The sequence below is a fragment of the Capra hircus genome, chromosome 6 (assembly GCF_001704415.2).
Source record: "Capra hircus breed San Clemente chromosome 6, ASM170441v1, whole genome shotgun sequence".
In the NCBI taxonomy this organism is placed as follows: domain Eukaryota; kingdom Metazoa; phylum Chordata; class Mammalia; order Artiodactyla; family Bovidae; genus Capra; species Capra hircus.
Window position 1 is genome coordinate 19659533 of NC_030813.1, and position 23736 is coordinate 19683268.

The 23736-nt window shown below is 38.4% G+C and overlaps 1 protein-coding gene across 2 annotated transcripts in view; it reads right to left on the reverse strand.

The window, feature by feature from the left end:
• Nucleotides 1-23736, reverse strand: part of GSTCD (glutathione S-transferase C-terminal domain containing) — a 139533-nt gene that overhangs the window by 18681 nt on the left and 97116 nt on the right. For both annotated transcript variants that reach the window (XM_018049244.1, XM_005681339.2), the window contains 3 exons: nucleotides 14530-14645; nucleotides 14326-14370; nucleotides 12058-12186 (listed from right to left, as the gene is read on the reverse strand). In XM_018049244.1, the coding sequence (XP_017904733.1) occupies nucleotides 12058-12186; nucleotides 14326-14370; nucleotides 14530-14645 (290 nt within the window). The remainder of the gene's footprint in view (nucleotides 1-12057; nucleotides 12187-14325; nucleotides 14371-14529; nucleotides 14646-23736) is intronic.

A 23736-nucleotide genomic window follows, 5' to 3' on the forward strand; every position in this document is an offset into this window, starting at 1 on the left:
CTGCTTATAAGTAGAATCTAAAAAATATATAAATGAATTTATTTACAAAACAAAAATATCCACAAACACAGAAAACAAACTTACAGTTATGAAAGGGAAAAGGAGGGATAAATTAGAAGACTGAGATTAACAGATACACACTACTATATAAAATAGGTAACCAACAAAGACCTACTGTATAACACAGGGATCTTTACCCAACATTTTGTAATAATCTATAAGGGAAAAGAATCTGAAAAAGAATATGTATATGTATATATATTTACACAAATATATGTATATCTGAATCACTATGCTGTATGCCTGAAACTAACATGACATTGTAAATCAACTATACTGCAATTAAAAAATGTATACTGCTCTTTCGATTTGTAAATATTAGACACCATCTATTGATTTTCTGTTACAGGAGATAAAGTGGGGTGTTTTTTTTGCATAACTTATATGTCCTTTCCCTTTGGTCATCCTCTTAATATTACCTCTAAATTTTAGTTAAGTATTCATGCAGTGTCTTTTATTATTATTTCTTTGTATATTAACTGTATGTATAGTTCACTGCTGAGCTACCTATGCTGTAAATTTTTTTCTTCTTAACATCCAAGACTTTCCCTGCACAAAAGTTCTGTAAAATGTTCTATGGTACTATTTTCCACTGTGTGAAAATTGTCAAATAATTGGCCAGTTCCATTTTTCTTTCCTGTAGACATCTTTCCTGTGCCTTCTGACCCTTTACTAAAACCTGGATTCACAGCTTTCTAGGCCTAACACCTGGCTCCGTCTGGTCCTGTGACTTTCCTTTGCCATCAGACTAAGAACTCCCTTCATCCACTCTTGTGTTAGACACCACTTATTCCTTGTCACTGTCCTGCATTGGAGAAGGAAATGGCAACCCACTCCAGTGTTCTTGCCAGGAGAATCCCAGGGACGAGGGAGCCTGGTGGGCTGCTGTCTATGGGGTCGCATAGAGTTGGACACGACTGAAGCGACTAGGCGGCAGCAGCAGCAGCAGCAGCATTCCCTTTTATTACATCTTTCATCCAGCCAAAGATGGAGAAACCCTATACAGTCAGCAAAAACAAGACAGGGAGCTGACTGTGGCTCAGATCATGAATTCCTTATTGCCAAATTCAGATTTAAATTGAAGAAAGTAGGGAAAACCACTAGACCATCCCGTTCAGTTCAGTTCAGTCACTCAGTCGTGTCTGACTCTTTGCGACCCCATGGACTGCAGTACGCCGGACCTCCCTGTCCATCACCAACTCCTGGAGTTTACTCAAACTCATGTCCATTGAGTGGTCTAGTATTGACCATCTGGTGATGTCCATGTGTAGATTCTTCTCTTGTGTTGTTGGAAAAGGGGTTTGCTATGACCAGTGTGTTCTCTTGGCAAAACTCTATTAGCCTTTGCCCTGCTTCATTCTGTACTCCAATGCCAAATTTGCCTATTACTCCAGGTGTTTCTTGACTTCCTACTTTTGCATTCCAGTCCCCTATAATAAAAAGAACATCTTTTCTGGATGTTAGTTCTAGACCATTCAGGTATGACCTAAATCAAATTCCTTACAATTATACAGTGGAAGTGACAAACAGAGTCAAGGGATTAGATTTGATAGAGTGCCTGGTGAACTATGGACTGAGGTTCGTGACATTGTACAGGAGGCAGGGATCAAGGCCATCCCCAAGAAAAAGAAATGCAAAAAGGCAAAATGGCTGTCTCAGGAGGCCTTACAAATAGCTGTAAAAAGAAGAGAGGCAAAAGGTAGAGGAGAAAAGGAAAGATATACCCATTTGAATGCAGACTTCCAAAGAATAGCAAGGAGAGATAAGAAAGCCTTCCTCAGTGATCAATGCAAAAAATAGAGGAAAACAATAGAATGGGAAAGACTAGAGATCTCTTCAAGAAAATTAGAGATACCAAGGGAACATTTCATGCAAAGATAGGGACAATAAAGGACAGAGGTGGTATGGACCTAACAGAAGCAGAAGGTATTAAGAAGAGGTGGCAAGAATACACAGAAGAACTATACAAAAAAGATCTTTATGACCCGGAGAATCATGATGGTGTGATCACTCACCTAGAGCCAGACATCCTGGAGTCCAAAGTCAAGTGGGCCTTAGGAAGCATTACTAGGAACAAAGCTAGTGGAGGTGATGGCATTCCAGTTGAGCTATTTCAAATTCTGAAAGATGATGCTGTGAAAGTGCTGCACTCAATATGCCAGCAAATTTGGAAAACTTAGCAGTGGCCACAGGACTGGAAAAGGTCAGTTTTCATTCTAATCCCAAAGAAAGGCAATGCCAAAGAATGCTCAAACTACCGTACAATTGCACTCATCTCACACACTAGTAAATTAATGCTCAAAATTCTCCAAGCCAGGCTTCAACAGTACATGAACCATGAAATTCCAGATGTTCAAGCTGGATTTAGAAAAGGCAGAGGAATGAGAGATCAAATTGCCAACATACTCTGGATCATCGAAAAAGCAAGAGAGTTCCAGAAAAACATCTATTTCTGCTTTATTGACTATGCCAAAGCCTTTGACTGTATGGATCACAACAAACTGTGGAAAACTCTTAAAGAGATGGGAATAGCAGACCACCTTACCTGCCTCCTGAGAAATCTGTATGCAGGTCAAAAAGCAATAGTTAGGACCAGACATGCAAGAACGGACTGGTTCCAAATAGGAAAAGGAGTACGTTAAGGCTGTATATTGTTATCTTGCTTGTTTAACTTATATGCAGAGTACATTATAAGAAATGCCAGACTGGAAGAAGCACAAGCTGGAATCAAGATTGCCGGGAGAAATATCAATAACCTCAGATATGCAGATGACACCACCCTTATGGCAGAAAGCGAAGAACTAAAGAGCCTCTTGGTGAAAGTGAAAGGATAGAGTTTAAGTTTAATCATGAGTTTAATTTGGCTTAAAACTCAACATTCAGAAAACTAAGATCATGGCATCTGGTCCCATGACTTCTTGGCAAATAGATGGGGAAACAGTGGAAACAGTGACAGACTTTTTTTGGGGGGGCTCCAAAATCACTGCAGATGGTGACTGCAGCCATGAAATTAAAAGATGCTTACTCCTTGGAAGAAAAGTTATAGCCAACCTAGACAGCATATTAAAAAGCAGAGACATTACTTTGCTGACAGAGGTCCATCTAGTCTAAGCTTTGGTTTTTCTTGTAGTCATGTATGGATGTGAGAATTGGACTATAAAAAAAGCTGAGCACCGAAGAATTGATGCTTTTGAACTGTGGTGCTGGAGAAGACTCTTCAGAGTCTTTTGGACAGCAAAGAGATCCAACCAGTCCATCCTGAAGGAAATCAGTTCTGAATATTCATTCATTGGAAGGACTGATGCTGAAGCTGAGACTCCAATACTTTGGCCACAAGATGCAGAGAACTGACTCATTGGAAAAGACCCTGATTCTGGGAAAGACTGAAGACAGGAGGAGAAGGGGACAACATAGGATGAGATGATTGGATGGCATCACCGACTCAATGGACATGAGTTTGAGTAAACGCTGGGAGTTGGTGATGGACAGGGAGGCCTGGCATGGTGTAGTCCATGGGGTCGCAAAGAGTCAGACACAACTGAGTGACTGAACTGATTCCTTTTTATTATTTAATCTTAATTTTGGTGAAACACATCTTCTACGTAGTTTCCTAATATACATTTTCTTGAGATCTTGACATTTTCTTTATTACTTGCATACATGATTGTTGATTGGTTGGGCACAACATTTTAGGTTGGAAACTGTCTTTTAGAATTTTGAAGGCATTGCTTCACTGTCTTCTAGCTTTCCATGCAGCTATTAAGAAGTGTGATGGCATTTTGATTTCAAATTTTCTGTTTGTGACCTATTTGTTTTTTCTCTTTGGAAACCGTCAGGAACTTCTTTTTATCACAATACTCTTCCCCCACTCCCACCCCACCTCCCAACAAAGTGCCTTGCTTTAGGTCATTTTTTTTAAGTGGGCTTTTTCAGATAAGAGAAACATATTTTTCATTACTTACACATTTTCTTATATTAATTCTTCGATATTTTTCTCTCTATCACATGTCTTCTAGTTCTGGTTCTCCTACTATTGATGTATTGGATTCATGTACTAAATCTCTATTGGAAAAAAATGCTTCTTTCAGTCCCTATCTCTTTTTTTTTTTGTCCTGTTTTTTCAGATGATGTCCTATACTTAATGGTTTAGATTTTCCACCTGATTTTTCTTTGGGCTAGCATGCTTTATTCTTTCTTGTTCTCTGGTGGTTCACTTCTTTTTCATTTCACCTTTGTTTCATTCATGCAGTATCTTCTCTGAGGTCTCCTCAAATAAAAAGGAGACACTTTGCCATGGTTTTTGCTTTGATCTCCTCTATTTTGGAAGTTTTCCACACTTGATATTCCTCAACTGTCTGTTCATACAAGAGTGAATCTCTAAAAAGTTGATGGAAGTTTGAGTGAAAGGCTTGAAGGTGAGCTTCCTTAGTGACTGTGTAATCAGGTGGCCAGCTGTTTTGTTGTTTTCTTTTTCCGAATTAGAGCTATAGTATTTTCTCTGGGGATCGTTCTGATTCTATAGAGGAGGCTCTTTTAACCTCTTTGATTAAGGAGATGATTCTAGCTTCTGAAGGAATCCTGGAATTAAGGGCACTTATTTTCAGAGTCACATCATTCTTTCTCTCTTCTCCCTATACTGGGGAAATAGTTACTTGTCTACACAAGATGGTGGCAGGAATCTGGGTCTCTAAATAAAATGTTTAATTAAACATGATTCAGCCCCTTCTTATCCTCTTCCTATGAAGTTTCTGGCATCCTAAATTCCTGAAATTTTCTGGGATTGTGGGAGAACAATCCTGATGGCCCTCTTGAGACTCCCTCTCCCCATGCATTACGTTTGATTTTCCTCTTCTCTACTCAGTAATTTTTCCTTCATCGGCTTTCTATCTTCAAATATTATAGTTCAAGTTACAGAATCTTGAACATTGTCTCATCAGAGATGGAGTATGATTTTTCTGGCTCTTATTTTCTTTATTTAGGGGTCTGATCTTTCTTGGGGAGAAGGGGGTTGCAATCTGCCACCCTCACCTGGAGAGTTTTTCATTGCCTTAATGATTTTTTAAAAATTGCATTTACATTTCTCAAGTATCACTCCTTTAAAACAAGAAGTATATAAATCATTCATCCAAAGTGTTACTGAATCACATTCTATAATTGCATATTCTAATTGTATACTAACATATAGAAATGAACTTGTAATTAAGCACTTAGCACTGATGAATGATAAAATATCATATTAAAATTGTTATGGGTGAAATAGAAAAAGGTAAATATAGATAACTCAAAAATAAACTGTTTAGAGACTGTGATATATGTTGATAAGTAGAAAATATTCACCAATATTGTTAGGAATCAATACCTGATCACCTGTTTGAGATGATCCCATGTTATGATTGAAATTACCCAACGAAGACATGTTGGTGGGCAAGTTGTTCAACACTGACACAATTTTTGTTTCTTACACAAGGTGTGTTTTCCATAGTCATGGCCCTTTCAGTAATACTGTTTGGGAACAAGGTTATTGTTATATTGTTTGAGAGACTAGGTATTAATACATATTATGAATTAAGTCTTAAAAAGTAAAATCTTATAAATAAGTTTTCATAATAATGATTATCTTGCACTAGACAAGAAGGCAATAACAGACTTCTTTAAAAAATACCTCTAAAGGGCTTCCCTGGTGACCCAGTGGTCAAGAATTTGCCTTGCAGTGCAGGGGACACTGGTTCAATACCTGGTTTGGGAAGATCCCACATGCCTCAGAGCAGCTAAGCCCATGCGCCACAACTACTGAGCCTGTGCTTTAGAGCCTGCAAGTCACAGGTACTGAGCCGACTGCTACAACTACAGAAGCCTGCACGCCTAGAACCTGTGCTCTGCAACAAGAGAAGCCACTGCAGGGAGAAGCCCTCCCATGCAACTTAGAGTAGCTCGCTGCAACTAGAATAAGCCTGTGTGCAGCAACAAAGACCCACTACAGCCAAAAAATTAGATAAATAAAATAAATCTTTAGTTTAAAAAATAGCCTTAAAAGGTCGACTTAAATAATCTTATCTAGGTTGCCCTTTTTAGGGTATGGTAATTGATATATAACCTTGAAGGACTTCCCTGGTAGCTCAGACGGTAAAGCGTCTGCCTACAGTGTGGAAGACCCAGGTTCAATCCCTGGGTCAGGAAGACCTCCTGGAGAAAGGAATGGTAACCCACTCCAGTATTTTTACCCCCACCCCCCAAAAAAGGGGCTCAAAGAAATATACGGGCTTCCCTGGTGGCTCAGATGGTAAAGCGTCTGCCTGTAATGCGGGAGACCTGGGTTCAATCCCTAGGTTGGGAAGGTCCCCTGGAGAAGGAAACAGCAACCCACACCAGTACTCTTGCCTGGAAAATTCCACGGACTGAGGAGCCTGGTAGGCTACAGTCCATGTGGTCACAAAGATATATTGTTTTAGATTGGGATGCTCTTTAAAAACTATCATAAACTTGGTGGTTCAAACAGCAAATATTTATTTTTTTCTCAGTTTTGGAGTCTGGGAAGTCCAAGATCAGAGTGCTGGCAGGTCTGATGTCTAGTGAGGACCCTCTTCCTGCTTCGCAGATGGCTGTCTTCTCACTATATCTCTATATGGTGGAAAGCTAAGAAGGGGTGCAAGTTTCTTTCTCTTCTTATAAGGGCATTAATTCCACTCAGGAGAGCACCACTCTTATGACCCAATTACCTCCCAAACGTCCCACTTACTAATACCATCACATTAGGGGTTAAGGAATTCAACACATGAATTTTTTGATGGTGGAGGTGAGGCACAAACATTCAGTCCTAACACATAATCATTTCAGAGTCATACAGCTGCATATATCCAAACTGGAAGAGAAAAAACCTTCTCAGATGTTTCTTAATTTTGAAAAGACTTCTGTATTTTCTTTAGGACATTAATAGCCATTATAATCAAAATCAGAATAAGGCAATCGAAAGGTGTTTCTATAATAATCAATTACTTGTTTTAAAGTAAATTACATATACATATCTGGAGCGGAGAATGGCTACCCAGTCCAGTATTCTTGTCTGGAGAATTTCACGGACAGACGAGCCTAGCAGGCCACAGTCCATGGGGTTGCAAAGAGTCAGACACGATTGAGTGAATTATATATATATCTGATAGGTTCAGAATTCTTAGATATCTTATAGTGTTCCTTAGGCTCTATTATCGGAGAAGGCAATGGCACCCCACTCCAGTATTCTTGCCTGGAAAATCCCATGGATGGAGGAGCCTGGCAGGCTGCAGTCCATGGGGTCGCAAAGAGTCGGACCTGACTGAGCGACTTCACTTTCACTTTTCACTTTCCTGCATTGGAGAAGGAAATGGCAACCCACTCCAGTGTTCTTCCCTGGAGAATCCCAGGGACGGGGGAGCCTGGTGGGCTGCCATCTATGGGGTCGCACAGAGTTGGACATGACTGAAGCGACTTAGCAGCAGCAGCAGCAGCAGCAGCAGCAGCAGCAGGCTCTATTATTCTTTCTTGGCTAAATAAGCTAGGTATCTATCTATAAAATATTAAGCACATATATTTATTTCTTCTAATTTTACTGTTTACATTATTATGAATATAAAAATGACAATGTTAAATTTGGAATATTTTTAAAATACTGAATAAAAAATATTATTACACAGTATATAGAGATAGCTGCCTTAAAAAAAAATTAACATACTTTCCTCCCAATCCTTTTTAATGCAGTTTTCACATGGTTGAGATCGCACTGCACAGAGTAAAGGCCCAATTTTTTGAGTACTTCCTAAATGGGAGGCAACCTAAGTGCTTCATGAACATTGTATCAACATCCCATGAGCCAGATATTTTATTCTCATTTCATAAATGAAAAAACTAAGGACTGAGGGTGAGTTTAAATAAGTTGCCCAAGGCAATACAACGAGTAAGTGGCCGAACTGAGACTTTAGCACAAGTTAAATTCAATCTTAAAATGCATTCTCTTTACCAGTATGTTTCCCCAGAGCAGGAAATGGCAACCCACTCCAGTATTCTTGCCTGGAAAATTCATGGACAGAGAAGCCTGGTGGGCTACAGTCCATGGGGCTGCAAAGAGTTGGGCACAACTGAGTGACTGAGCATGCACGCACAGAACAATTATGTTAATAAAATTTTCTCTGTTTACCATTATAACTAACATTTCATGTCATTAACATATCATTACAAATATCATATAAATGAAAAATTTCAAAGCTCCTATATGATGTGGGCTCCTCACAGAAGTCTTACAGTCAATGAGTAATATTTTTTAAATCCTTGCAAATATTAAGAACAAGAACAGAATATCATTGTTGTTCAAGTTAAAACGCATTTGGTTACTAGAGACTTTGAATGTTTCTAATAAGCTTATTAGATATTTGTATTTCTAAGGAAATACATTTCTCAAATAAACACAAGGGAAATCAGAAACTACAAATGTTCTTTGGAATATGTGGTGTTACGTCACTGATTCTGGTTACTAGGGGGAAGCACAGCCCTTGGGGTGATGGAAGACCTTGTTGAAAGACGTAAAAGTATTTAGATTTGTTTTCTTCCATTATTTCAAGTCACCCTAGTTTTACAAAGTTAGTAAATCTATTCATTTTTGCCTGATACAGGTCATTGTATCAATGGAGATTAGACAATTAATAGTATTTCAATTCTTACATATAATTGATTTGTTTGAAGTTTCTAAAGATAGTTGGTTTGAGGACTTTAAAAATCTCCCCTTAAAATCTTGTTTACAGCATTGATTTTTATGTCCAGAGAAAAATAGCAAAAGAAAAGGCATTTACTAAGCAGAGATAAACACTAGCTAAGCTGCTAAGTCGCTTCAGTCGTGTCCGACTCTGTGCGACCCCGTGGACTGCAGCCTACCAGGCTCCTCCGTCCACGGGATTTTCCAGGCAAGAGTACTGGAGTGGGTTGCCATTGCCTTCTCCTGTAACTGCATAGTGATACACCAATTCAACTTACTGCTATGGGGGATAAACACCATTTAATGAGACATGAAGACAAAGCACAAACCCGACTAAGGGGACACATGCTGGGGGCCACAGCACGGCCATGACCAGAGCAAGTGGGAGGACGGGGGAGGGGAGATGGATGGGTAAACTACCGCCTCGGGGGCGGAGGGGGGGGTGGTCTGGATTGACAGCTAAGCAGACAACAGGATGAGACAGGAAATCAAAACCAATGATGAAAGCAGACACACCGTCAGAGAACTCCAACAGCAAGGAAAACATACAGAACTGTTCTTTAACAAATATTCAGAAAGAAATCAAGCATGAAACCACAGAGAAATCGTCAAAGAATTTTAAATATCAACTAATTAGCCAATGATGCAAATTATAAAAACGGTGTGGCAAAAGACCACAAAACAGACTAGTTACTTCACAGGCCGCTAAAGTGATTCACAGTTAATTTAATAACAAGCTGACTAACCATGCAGCTAATATGAAATGGGTGGTAACAGAAAAAAGAGATAATACAAGTCCAGTTACAAAGCAGAGTGTTGTACACGTGATTTCATGGGGTAAATAGCAATGCACTCACAAAACCTAAGCTAAACACGCAAGAAAGCTGGAATATGTGCTTTAGAGCTGCACACCCTGTCAGCAAAAGCCCTAGGTCGTCATCCCAGTTTTAGACTCAGAAAAGTGGGGCAGCATAAACACTAACTAAACCCTTATTTTGGAGAAAGAAATGGCAACCCACTCCAGTATTCTTGCCTAGAGAATCCCATGGTCAGAGGAGCCTGGTGGGCTGCTGTCCATAGGGTCGCACAGAGTCAGACACGACTGAAGCGACTTAGCATGCATGCATGCCTTGGAGAAGGAAATGGCAACCCACTCCAGTGTTCTTGCCAGGAGAATCCCAGGGACAGAGGAGCCTGGGGGGCTGCCATTTATGGGGTCGCACAGAGTTAGACACGACTGAAGCGACTTAGCAGCAGCAGCAGCAGCAGCAGCAAACCCTTATTTGAAATACTACAAAACTGAATTAACAGAGCTTTACTACATTCCTGATACCTGGTTATTCTGATTTCCTCTCTAGCTACAGTGTTTTCACTAGAGTCTATTTCATATAAAAGAGCCACTGATGCATTGGGTTTGATTTATCTACTGACAATACTTCAATTATCCTCCTAGGCAAATTATATTCTTAAATCTAATTTTGGTTTAATCCTCCAAGTAATTTTAATTCATTTTCCATATATCTTGACAAAGGTAATTATGAAAGAAAAAAAAACCCATTATGGGTATATTATTATGAGATATAGAGAAAAATGTCACTTCCCAAAAGACATAGACTTTGCTAGTTTGTGTTAGTGAATTACATGACCTTGAAACGTATAAGAACGTGCCAGAATGATTTATCACCTACAAGCCATGGAAGGGTAAAGGGATACATGGTTGATCGGCTGGGAATTTTGTGATTTGAGAGGAGAGTAAATGCTACCTTATACACTCTTCCTGGTGTACTGGTAACATGTGCATTGGTTTAATGGCCTGTTTTAGGAAGAAGCTTTATCCTCTACCTCAACGTTTATGTAAAATTTAAGTGTTACACAAATATATATTTAATTTGAACTTGCTGTATCAGATGTCTATATTTTCCTGAATATCCTTCCTAACAGGTTTCTTAAAAGTCTACTTCTCTTTCCATAAGCTTCGCTTGAGATAACCAATCTATATTATGTCCACAAAGGAAACACACTGCATTCTTTTCAGGCTGTATAACAATAAGTCTCACAATTTTTCAGAAGTTGATATTTAAAAAATGAATCTCACTGACTGAACAAAAATCGAAAGTACTACGAAAAGTCTGGACTTCTAAGATTGGACAAGAATTTCAACTAGACAAGCCCATTGTATATGCTATGTAACCATACACAGTTGGGAATGCAAGCTAGCACAACCTTCCTGTAAAGTGATTAGGCAAACGAATCAAAAGTCTTAACTGATACATCATTAGACACATATAATAAATAACAAGTATAATAACAATAGAAAAGGAACATGATTAATGAGTAGGGAAAGCATTTATGACAATTTCAAGTAAACAGGATCTCAAGGTATATGTAAATATGCATTTGTTTGTGTGTATAAATACACAAGGACCAAAGGGTTTTGGTAGTATTATCTCTCACTAGCAGAAATACTGGTGATTCTTCCTTATATTATTATGTAGTTTTCTATATTGAGCATTTAGTACTACAAAAATAAGAAAAAATATTCAAAACAGATATAAGAACAGCAGCGATGCTAACATCTTATTGAAACTCAAATTCCACCGGAGTGTACAACCCTGGATTTAAATGAACTGGCACAATCACATTATCTTTGGTCTTCTAGTGGTATCAAACAGTAACAATTTGATTTGAAGGTTTCAAAAACATCACCAATACATTTTATACTAGAAGCTCAGAATACATGAAGATATCAAATCCTTGCTAAAGAATGAAATATCTGAAAGCAACTCAAGTATTTGCAGCTTATTTTTTTTCTACTGGAGTATAGTTGATTTAAATGTTGTGTTAGTTTCAGGTGTTCTGCAAAGTGAATTAGTTACACATATAAACAAACTCTATATTCTCTGTTTTTCTTTTCTTTCACTTCCTTCTAAAAATGTAGAATAAACCAAGGGAAGTCATCTTCATTAGAATTCATTCAATTAGTGACTATTTTTAAAGTACTTGCCATGTGTCAAACATTTTTTCAGGCACTGGGGATTTCACAGTGAAGAAAATACAGTTCTTGTCTGGCAGAGGAACAAATATTATCTTTACCATGTAATAATAAAATGCTGTGAATGAAGTAATATTCATTAATAAGGTATACTTTATAGATAGCAGAAAACAAAAGTTATACATTTCTTGTTTAGCAAAGAAAATAAATGTATCTCCTTTATTTACTCTAGGACATTTCATTCCTCTTATTTAGTTAAAGAAGCTGAAATTGCATGATTACTTACCCCAATATTAAACATCCCTGTAAAATACTCCATATTTGCTTGAATAAACCAAATGTTGCTTAAACCTAGTTCATCACTTCTCTTCTTAGCACGAATTAATGATAATTCCTTGTTTTCTATTAGTACAACCTAGATTTCACACAGGAAACAATAGTATATTCAGTAACCTAATTTAGACATTAAAGCCAAGTATTATTACTGTATTTACTAGCTTTAATAATGTTGATCATATTATATTGATCCTTACCGTTGTGCTTCCCTGGTGGCTCAGACAGTAAAGAAACCGCCTGCAATGTGGGAGACCTGGGTTGGATCTCTGGGTTGGAAAGATCCCTTGGAGAAGGGAACAGCTACCCACTCCAGTATTCTGGCCTGGGGAATTTCATGGGCAGAGCAGTCTGGCAGGCTATACTGTCCATGGGGTCGCAAAGAGTCAGACACGACTGAGTGATTTTCACTTTCACTTCATTTTCACTATCCTGTGCTAGGACATACGCCAGATAGTACAGTATAAAAACAAACAAGGTCCTTGAACCCTTGGAGCTTACAGATATGGTGATATAAGTGAGACAGGTAAGTATAATACAGTGAGTGGTGAGTGTTTAATGAAAGACATAAATGTGTTATCGAAGCATGTAAACTTGATGACTAAGAGAGGTTTTAGTCATTTAATATTAAAGAGTAACATATTAATTGAGGCCTGAAAAATGAATAGAAATTAGCTGGAGGAAGGAAGGAGTGTTTGTGGTGGAGAGAGAAACATGTATAAAGGCCCAAGGTGAGAAAGATACAGTGGGTTTGAAGAACTGAGAAGACTGGTATAGCTGGTGTACAGTGAGCAATGCTGGAGCTTGGAGTGGGGAGACAGGGTGTGGAGGGAAGAAATCAGACTGGAGAGGTAATGGGAGCCAGATCACATGGGGTAAAAGGACAACCAGCTGCTTGCAAGTATGGATTGGTGGGGCCAAGGCAAAAGGCACGGCAACAAGTCACAAATTTCTAAAAGTAAGCCAGGCCAAGGAAGAGAGGAGACATCACTGATTTGGATGAAGAAAAGTGGGCAGACTTAGGTCACTTTCATCATTCTCATTCTTAGTTTGGTCCTTATTTTGTCCTTACGTTTGTCTTTATGGAAAAATTCTGGATCTTTTTGTATAAAAAGCTTGTCAGAGGATAGTTGGTGTCAAAGGTTTTCCAGCCTTTATTCTAGCCAAGATTTTCCTTCCCCAATTTCAACATCTCTAAGTTTCCAGACCTTTTAGGAAGGGAAAAAAAGATACCAGACCCTGACTCTGCATCTCCAGGATTCTGCTCCGTGAGCTCTCTTCCTCTTACTCCAACCATGAAATTGTTGTTTTCCTTGGTGATGAAACAGATGCCTGCCTGTTTCTCCTTATATTCCTCATTTATTTACTAAGAAAGATAAAGAATAATACTTTCCACTCTCTATCATTCTGGCCAGTCTGTGAGTTCTTCCACATTTTTCCTTCTGAGAATAATCACTTTAATTATTTTGTAATTTCCAGAGAGCTCACAAGCAAAGAATTGTAATTTGAAAAAATGACATCAAGTTCTAGCTTTTATGCTAAAAGCTGGGAGGAAATGATTTACTATGACAAAAGACTAAAAACGGCACAAACTTCTAACAAATGGTGATGGTGATTGTATAAATTACAGTATATTTACTCAAAAACATATTATGAAGTTACATTTCAGTGATGATATTTAAAACTACTTGCAATAGGAAAAAACATTTATGACATAAGATTGAGTGAAAGCAGGTGGTTGAAATTGTATTTGCAGTCTTAGTATTTGCAGCAACAAGCATCCTTCTGAACAATGGTTTAATGAGCACATGGGGGGAAATGCATTTGGTGGATCAGAGTGGTAGATCTGGGGTTTATCTTTTTCTTTAGAAAATATTTTTACAATTCTGATACAATGACTAAAAACCAAGGCACCAAAGAATATGCTCAACAAGTTCCAGAAGCTAGTATTTCAAGTACAAAATTATGTTGACAATTAAACTGGTTTCATCATTAATTATTTAACAGTGAAATAATTATTTCTTTTATAAAAAATAAAAACTGTACGTGGCCCTACTCTTTTCCCATAAGATTCTGAAACTTAGAAGTGTAGTTCAATGAAAAATAAAATGCCTGTACCTCATATCTGACCTCAGTGAATGACTATCAGCTCAAAGAGGGATAAGCCAGACTCAGCTAATTGAATTGTGCAGTTTCCTATCATCTATCATTCAGACCTTACCTGGCATGATGGCAGCATGTGAGCTAGGACAATCCCAACATGGCCCTGAAAAAGGCAAGAAAAGGAACAAGTTAATTTGGTCCCTCAGGCTTTTGTTTATTCTGAGACAACAGTCTTGTCATATAAAAACATGTCCTTGAGTGTAAGGTAGTAAAGTCACTTCGTCTTGGAAAGGCTAAAGAGAATAAAGAAGAGATACGGTACCCCACCACTACAGAAATCCACAATTCTGTCGCCAGGTTTGGCCTGATTCGTCACCATATAAACAAGGTTGTTCAACTGTTGCTGCTTCCTCAAAGCTCGATCACTGGACATTTTACCTGGAAAGAGATGAAGACAGTGACACATTAGGTACTGCAGGGACTGGGAAGGCACCGGTGCCCTAGGCCAGCAGCGTATGCGAAGAGTGGTACAGACGTGAGGGAATACCATTCCATGTGACCCACTAAGAGTGGATTAGAGAACTGGAACCCAGGGTGAAATCTCTTTTTGCTTAATTTTACTTTTATCCTTACCTAACTATTCTTTTGGAGGAGGAAATGGCAACCCACTCCAGTATTCTTGCCTGGAGAATTCCATGAACAGAGAAGTCTGTTTGGGCTGCAGTCTGTGGGGTCCCAATGGGTTGGACACGACTGAGTGACTAACACAACTATTCTTTTAATTGTCATTGACAGAAAAATCTATGAAAAAGTGTCTTTGAAAGAGAGGAAACAATAAGTGTAAAATTAACTTCAGAGTCATAAATAAAGTGTTTAATAAATGTTCAGTTCAGTTCAATCGCTCAGTTGTGTCCGACTCTTTGCGACCCCATGAATCGCAGTACACCAGGCCTCCCTGTCCATCACCAACTCCTGGAGTTCACTCAAACTCATGTACATCAAGTCGGTGATGCCATCCAGCCATCTCATCCTCTGTCGTCCCCTTCTCCTCCTGCCCCTAATCCCTCCCAGGGTCAGGGTCTTTTCCAATGAGTCAACTCTTCGCATGAGGTGGCCAAAGTATTGGAGTTTCAGCCTCAGCATCAGTCCTTCCAATGAACACCCAGGATAGGATGGACTGGTTGGATCTCCTTGCAGTCCAAGGGACTCTCAAGAGTCTCCTCTTCAATACCACAATTCAAAAGCATCAATTCTTCGGCGCTCAGCTTTCTTCACAGTTCAGCTCTCACATCCATACATGACCACTGGAAAAACCATAGCCTTGACTAGACAGACCTTTGTTGGCAAAATAATGTCTTGGCTTTTTAATATGCTAGGTTGGTCATAACTTTCCTTCCAAGGAGTAAGCGTCTTTTAATTTCATGGCTGCAATCACCATCTGGCAGTGATTTTGGAGCCCTAAAAATATAAAGTCTGACACTGTTTCCACTGTTCCCCCATCTATTTCCCATGAAGTGATGGGACCAGATGCCATGATCTTAGTTTTCTGAAAGTTGAGCTGTAAGCCAACTTTTTCACTCTCCTCTTTCACTTTCATCAAGAGGCTTCTTAGTTCCCCTTCACTTTCTGCCATAAGGGTGGTGTCTATTACTGGAAGAATAAAAATTAACAGTAATAGTCTCTTCTATCTATCCCTCTCAGAGACATAGTATAAAGATTATCTAATTTCAGCACATTGCTTAAATCTCCTTGGAGAAAAGAGCCCTATAATAATAAAAACATTTTTATTCTCTAACTGGCACATCTGTGAACTCTTAATTCTTCTGGTTAAGACACTTGGAACACAGGTGTCACATTGTCTAAAATATATCAATTGTTATTGCATTTAGAAATAAATTAGATTTTCTTATTTCTGCTTTGAAGCTTCCTTTCCTCATGAGTCATACACAGATATTTAATGTAATTAGAGACAGAAGATAGGGCATTTCCAAGCATGAAACGCCTTGGGCCTAGCAGTATGAGAACATCTTAACTTTCCTTTCAAAAGCCACCAGTCAAGTCCACTAAAATATCTTCGGAAGAATGAATAAAAGTATTTGTTTTAACATATTTCAAATGCACTGTTCATCAGAGCAAGATTTAAAAAATATAAGGGTAGCTTTCAGTGATGTGTGTATGTGTTAGCTGCTCAGTCTTGTCTGGCTCTTTGCGACCCCACAAACTGTAGCCTGCTAGGCTTCTCTATTCATGGGATTCTCCAGGCAAGAATACTAGAGTGGGTTGCCATTCCCTTCTCTGGAGGATCTTCCCAACCCAGGGATCGAATCCTGGTCTCCCGCATCGCAGGCAGATTCTTTACTGTTTGAGCTACAGGGAAGTTCAGTGGTAAATATTAAAGGAAAAATGCAGATAATCTTTTGGGCATGATAAAAAATTATTTACAGATAACAAGTTTGCCCACTCCATTTTCACAGAAAAATAGTATGCTTTTTTCTTTTTCCATTCTTTTTTTTTCTTCTTTCCATTTTTCTTTCTTTCTTCTTTTTTCTATTACTAAAATTAAAACATTAGGAAACTTTTAGGAAAAAACAGAAAATGTGAATTTAAAAAGATCTATATGAGACAAAAAGTCATTTTTCTATGTAGTTTTCTATTTTTAATATATGTACTTCCAACTATACCCGTAAATTCATAATTATCTAGAGAGCATAGAAAACATTATCAATCTTTCTGTGTCTATGAATTTGTTTCTACACTGTAACTTTTAATGGCTGTGAAAATTTTATTAACTACCTATACCCAATTTATTTAACCAATTTTCTACTGTAACAACGTGGTCATTATCATACACCTGACTCATTGTGTGCATTCTTAATTATTCAGCATGGCCTAATGTAAATTTCAAACATAAAATGCATTGAAATCAATAGTTTGGTGACTTCATTTGTGAAGACCGCTTCATGTACTTATTTTATTTTTATCTAATAATATAATAGCAAACTATTTAAACAGTTAATGAAAGCCTCTGTGATTTTGTGGACAGCCACTCCTAAGAGGTTTTATTGTGACAACTTTTAAACACAAGGCAAAGTTGAAAGAATCAACATTCAGTGAATGACTCTGCACCCTCTACCTAGATTCTACCATTAACAGCCTACTAGAGTTGGCTCATCACACTTCTATCTATCCACCCCTCTATGCATCCAGTCATAAATCCACCTATTTGTCTATTTTTATTATGGCACTGTAGTTTTTATTGGGAGGAAGAAGAATAAGAACAAGGAAGGGGAAGAAGGGGCAGGAATCAGAAGGCAAAAAGGAAAAGTACTTTTGAGGCCCTGGGGAGAGTGAGAGTCACAAATGCTGCTATTAAATGGAGCCATCAAGCGGCAAAGAAACTAACACTGGCATTTGAGTCTTTGGTATGTTTGTGGATTTCTTAACAATTCTTAGCCAAAGGATTATCAAAAAAGAAAGTAAAAAGGAATTATCTTTTGCTAAGAATAAGGAGATAAGAAAATAAAATTTACTTAATGGAATATCTAACAGTAAGTTCTGTACTGTACTTCTATCAGATATTTAGCATGGCCTAACTTTCTCAGGTCTGCTTCAAAAGCAAATGTTGATGAAGATCTGTTTTACTTGCTAAACCTGCCTCTTTGCATATGAAGAACCTGTGCTTAAATGAAGCCAAAAAGGTACCTTTCAGGGTTCTGTTTCAATACAGAGACGATTAAATTGCCCATAACATTCACAGGTTGAACTAAAAATACAGTAGCATGAAGCCTAGGTGCTTTATGGAAAAACTGCCTCTAATAAAGCATTCCTCCTCACCATTCTAGTTTTATAAATATTATGAAGCTCCTGGAAACATGAATAGGATCTTAAATATGTTAAACCAGGTAAGAAAGGGGTATTTTGATTATGCTTTGTCAGATGACAATACATTAGTAAATCTGGTGTTTTAAGGGCTCTAATAACTCTAATAAAGAAACTAAATCAGGAAAAAAAGAAAGATGCATTTTGAGATATGGTATTCATTTAAAAACCAAATTATACTTTTTATTTAAAGCCAATATTCTTGTGCCTGACACCATTTACACGTATAAAAGTATTTTTTTAACTTGACTAAAAATGATGGTTCTTTAGGTGTCATCATGAAAAATCAAAACCCAAGAATCAAGTGTTTTAATATAAATGATCCTATTTATCCTGCAATGTAAATTCTTCTACAGTAGAGTCTGTTGTCTAATTCAAGTTAGGAGGAACCTGATTATTTAGACAACTTCATTGTTTGCATTACGCAAAAAGGAAGTACAGGGTAAAGGAGCCAATTTTTAAACTAAGGAAGCATCATATTAGGACACTGGCATTTTTGGTCAGTTCAAAGCATCAAATTAAGCAGGACCGAAAAAAAAAAAAGCCATGGATGGAAAATATGCACGTGTGTAGTCAGGACACCTACTCAGTCTAGTATTAATAAATAGTGCTCAAGATCAGGCAGCTTTTTTGAAATAAATTTTTTATTGCAAGATATTTGCTTTACAATATTGTGCTGATTTCTGCCATACACCAACATAGGCAGCTCTTAATTTATTCCTTCTTGGTCTGAAGCAACAAAGTACCTTGAATGTTATAAATTACTGGTAAAAAGGAAAATGGATGGGTGCTTGGATACATTTTAGCCTTAAAAAGATTCATTTGCTGTTTTGTTTTCTAAGTATTTCTTTGAGATGTAGCACCCTACCCTCAATCTGTGAATTTTTTTTTAAAATCATTAAATATGGAGATAAAGGAGATGGCTAAAACTAACGGTGCAGGGATTTTTAAAAAATACACTTTTGTTTGGAAAGTTATCAAATCAAGAGGGCAAGAGTAAATTTCCCCAGCAGAGCACCTGTAATAGAGAGGTTGCAGAGAAGGTACGAGACAGCTGAATACACAGGGTGCACCAATAGGGCCTTTGGCGGGTGAGAAGGGACGTAATAACCACACAGGTTCATGTTTTCAAGAAGCCTAACAACATTAAGACAAACATGTTCCAAAGGGTAATGGCCAGCGATGCTCAAATTCCACCTTCAGGGTAAGCCGTGGTTTTCATGCTTGGAACAATCACTAGGCTCCAAATATATGCCCAGGAGTGTCTGCAGGCTGAGGACACAACGCAAAGTAAGACAGGGTCCCTGTGCCTCAGGAGTTAAGAGGGTGCCTAAGAAGACGGTATGCAGCTATGAGTATTCATTATGTGCAAAGTATGTGCACTGCAGATACAGAACTACCTGTTTGAGACATCAACTGGGGATTTTACTGAGATGTGGGGTATTTCAGCTGAGTCTCTGAGGAGGAACAGAAACTTGCCAGGTAGAATGGGTGGGGAAAGCATACTAAAAATGGTACGGCAGGCACTTCCCTGGTGGTTCAGTGATAAAGAATCTGACTGCCAATGCAGGTGACACAGGTTCGATCCCTGGTCCAGGAAGATCCCACACGCCACTGAGCAACTACACCTGTGGGCCACAGTACTGAGCCCATGTGCCCTAGAGCCTGTGCTCTGCAACAAGAGAAGCCACGGCAGTGAGAAGGCCACATACAGCGATGAAGAGCAGCTCTGCCTTGCGCAACTAGAGAAAGTCTGTGCAGAGCAACAATGACCTGGCACAACCAAAAGAATAATAAATGAAATTATTATTATTTTTTTTAAAGTGTGATATGGCATACTTAGGGGAGAAACTGCAATTAGCTCACTTGTGCTTGAAAATGAGGATCCATGGGAAAGTGGTAGAGCATAGGATAGATCTGAGAATTTGGCAGGGCCGGATGGGAAAGGGCACTGCTTGTTATCTTGTCTCTTTGTGCTGCAGAGAAAACAGTCTTACTTTACACTTAACATGTATGCTTAGAACTCTTTAGAGATAAGTTCTCCTTGAATAGACAGCTTTGTTATTTTTACATTATTCCATATTAAGATGTTCTTTTATACTGCTATCCTGCAACATTTTAAATTCTGCATAGAGTATATCCACAAATCAGACAGAATTATTCATAAATTTATGTGGAGCATACAACCTCAAACGATACTAATGCCATTAAATGACGTAATTAAGAAAAGGAAACTAAACAAATTGAACTCACTGAATCATTTTGAGCTCTGCTGTTCTAGACCAAGAGTGCCTTTGGATCCTTACTGGGTTCTTCTCACTCTCCTTCCCAGGCTTCTCTCCACATAGCGGTCCCTGAAATGCTGTGCACACCAGGTTCTCTCTCTCTGCCATAGCTCATCACTGAGGGTGATTTTCTGGAGTATATTATTAAAAAGTACCTTCCAAAACTACCCATGAAAATACTTGTCCTTACTTAAAATACTTTTAAAGGCTCCCCTCTGCCTTATGAAAAAAGTCCTAACTTCTTGGAAAGAAAGCAAGGCCTTTAATGATCTGGGCCCTGTTAATTTGCTGACCCTCCTTTCTGCTACTTTCATACTATACCCTCTAAGTTCCAGCCTCTCTGAACAATGGCTATAGTTCCTTGAAAATATCACTGCTGGTGAGTCAGCTGCATTATAAATTTTTTTTCTCTTTGCTTGAAACCTTTTCCTCATTCCTGGCTATACTACATGAATTTCTATTGTAATAAGTTTTTTTTTTCTTAAAGACAAAAACAAAAAAGTTACTTTTTAAAACTCTTTGTCACTATCCAAAAGGCTTTTATACTATAATGGCTGTTTTTTATGTTGTAAAAGCTGTTATTATTAACTACTGAAAAAAGTTTTCTTATTTTAAAATGATTCAGTTCAGTTGCTCAGTCCTGTCCAACTCTTTGCAACCCCATGAATCACAGCACGCCAGGCCTCCCTGTCCATCACCATCTCCCAGAGTTCACTCAAACTCACGTCCATCGAGTCCGTGATGCCATCCAGCCATCTCATCCTCTGTTGTCCCCTTCTCCTCCTGCCCCCAATCCCTCCCACCATCAGAGTCTTTTCCAATGAGTCAACTCTTCGCCATGAGGTGGCCAAAGTACTGGAGCTTCAGCTTTAGCATCATTCCTTCCAAAAAAATCCCAGGACTGATCTCCTTCAAAATGGACTGGTTGGATCTCCTTGCAGTCCAAGGGACTCTCAAGAGTCTTCTCCAACACCACAGTTCAAAAGCAGCAATTCTTCGGTGCTCAGCCTTCTTCACAGTCCAACTCTCACATCCATACATGACCACAGGAAAAACCATAGCCTTGACTAGACGGATCTTAATCGGCAAAGTAATGTCTCTGCTTTCAAATATGCTATCTAGGTGGGTCATAACTATTCTTCCAAGGAGTAAGCGTCTTTTAATTTCATGGCTGCAATCACCATCTGCACTGATTTTGGAGCCCAAAAAAAGAAAGTCTGTTTCCACTGTTTCCCCATCTATTTCCCATGAAGTGATGGGACCAGATGCCATGATCTTTGTTTTCTGAAGTTGGCTTTAAGCCAACTTTTTCATTCTCCTCTTTCACTTTCATCAAGAGGCTTTTTAGTTCCTCTTCACTTTCTGCCATAAGGGTGGTGCCATCTGCATATCTGAGGTTACTGATATTTCTCCTGGCAATCTTGATTCCAGTATATGCTTCTTCCAGCCCAGAGTTTCTCATGATGTACTCTGCATAGAAGTTAAACAAGCAGGGTGACAATATACAGTCTGGACGTACTCCTTTTCTTATTTGGAACCAGTCTGTTGTACCATGTTCAGTTCTAACTGTTGCTTCCTGACCTGTATATAGGTTTCTCAAGAGGCAGGTCAGGTGGTCTGGTATTCCCATCTCTTTCAGAATTTTCCACAGTTTATTATGATCCACATAGTCAAAGGCTTTGGCATAGTCAATAATGCAGAAATAGATGTTTTTCTGGAACTCTCTTGCTTTTTCCATGATTCTAACTTTAGGTTTTCCTGTGGTCATGTATGGATGTGAGAGTTGGACTGTGAAGAAGGCTGAGTGCCGAAGAATTGATGCTTTTTAATTGTGGTGTTGGAGAAGACTCTTGAGAGTCCCTTGGACTGCAAGGAGTTCCAACCAGTCCATTCTGAAGGAGATCAACCCTGGGATTTCTTTGGAAGGAATGATGCTAAAGCTGAAACTCCAGTACTTTGGCCACCTCATGCGAAGAGTTGACTCATTGGAAAAGACTCTGATGCTGGGAGGGATTGGGGGCAGGAGGAGAAGGGGACGACCGAGGATGAGATGGCTGGATGGCATCACTGACTCGATGGACTTGAGTCTGAGTGAACTCCGGGAGATGGTGATGGACAGGGAAGCCTGGCGTGCTGTGATTCATGGGGTCGCAAAGAGTCAGACACGACTGAGCGACTGAACTGAACTGAACTGACTGAACTTTAGATTCAGTCTTCTTTCCAAGAGGGTTCTGTTTCTTACACAGATGACTTTGCGATTTCAGAATCTCAGGCCTGGTTCCTTTTCTTATGTGTTCAAGGAAACAAGGTTATTTTGTAGCAGAGAAATGAGGGAAGCCTCTAACAATCATATCTTAGGGAAAAAAGTTAATTCTTCAGCATCAGTCATAAAATTTATTTTATTTTAGTTTTCCTCTAAATAAAATTTCCTAAAAGCAGGCTTACCAGTAAAAAGGATCAATTTAAGTTCTGAACTTCAATATTGCAGAATATATCACTAAGGTATTATCTGAAGATCTCATAAGTCACTCTGTTTAATGAGTTGACCTTTGGTTGTCACCCTTTCCAGAAAAAGACCATTTCCTCACCTTGTACTATAGCAACCTTTTAAATTTTATAGAAAAGTGACATGGGGAGGCTGAGCAATCAATTTGTTGCAAAATCAGATTATCCAGGAGAAAAAAGAGAAAATAGATTGGGATGATCTTTCATGTTATAGTACTATAGATGCTGACAAATATAGCATGCACCTTCACCCTTCTATATCTAATTCCGAAGCATCTTTTTTAAAAAATAAGTACTAAAAGTATTCAAGCATGATGCAGAATTGAGGGATGAAAATCGAAGAAAGTATAGCCACACTGTTTGCCAAATCAAAACTTCGGTTTTGTTTATAAAAGAGCTTAGATACATTGAATAGTGGGCATTTTTTTAAAAACTTCTTATTGCTGCTATTTTCTTCTCTAAGATGAATAAAACTTTTGACTTCAGAATACCACAGTTAATTGAACACATATATTTTCATTTCATTCAAATGTTATTTACACACAGAAAATAAACATTTCTTTGCCCTGGAATTTAGTTAAAAAAAAAATTCACAATATCTTCCAAGTTGCCCACAAGACCAAATTGAAATGCTTTAAAACAACAAAAGTTAACTCTAGAATAGAGGTATTTATTTCTTTTCCAGGGTATTAAATTAACAAAAGTAAGGGCTTTTAATACTTCCATTAACTTTTGAGATCATTCAAGTAATCCTCAATTTGACTTTTCATTTGATGTGTTTCACTGTATTTAGGTTAAATGAAACACTAGTAACCTGAATAGTGACTGTTAACTTTCCTGAAGTTAACACTTTCTTATTT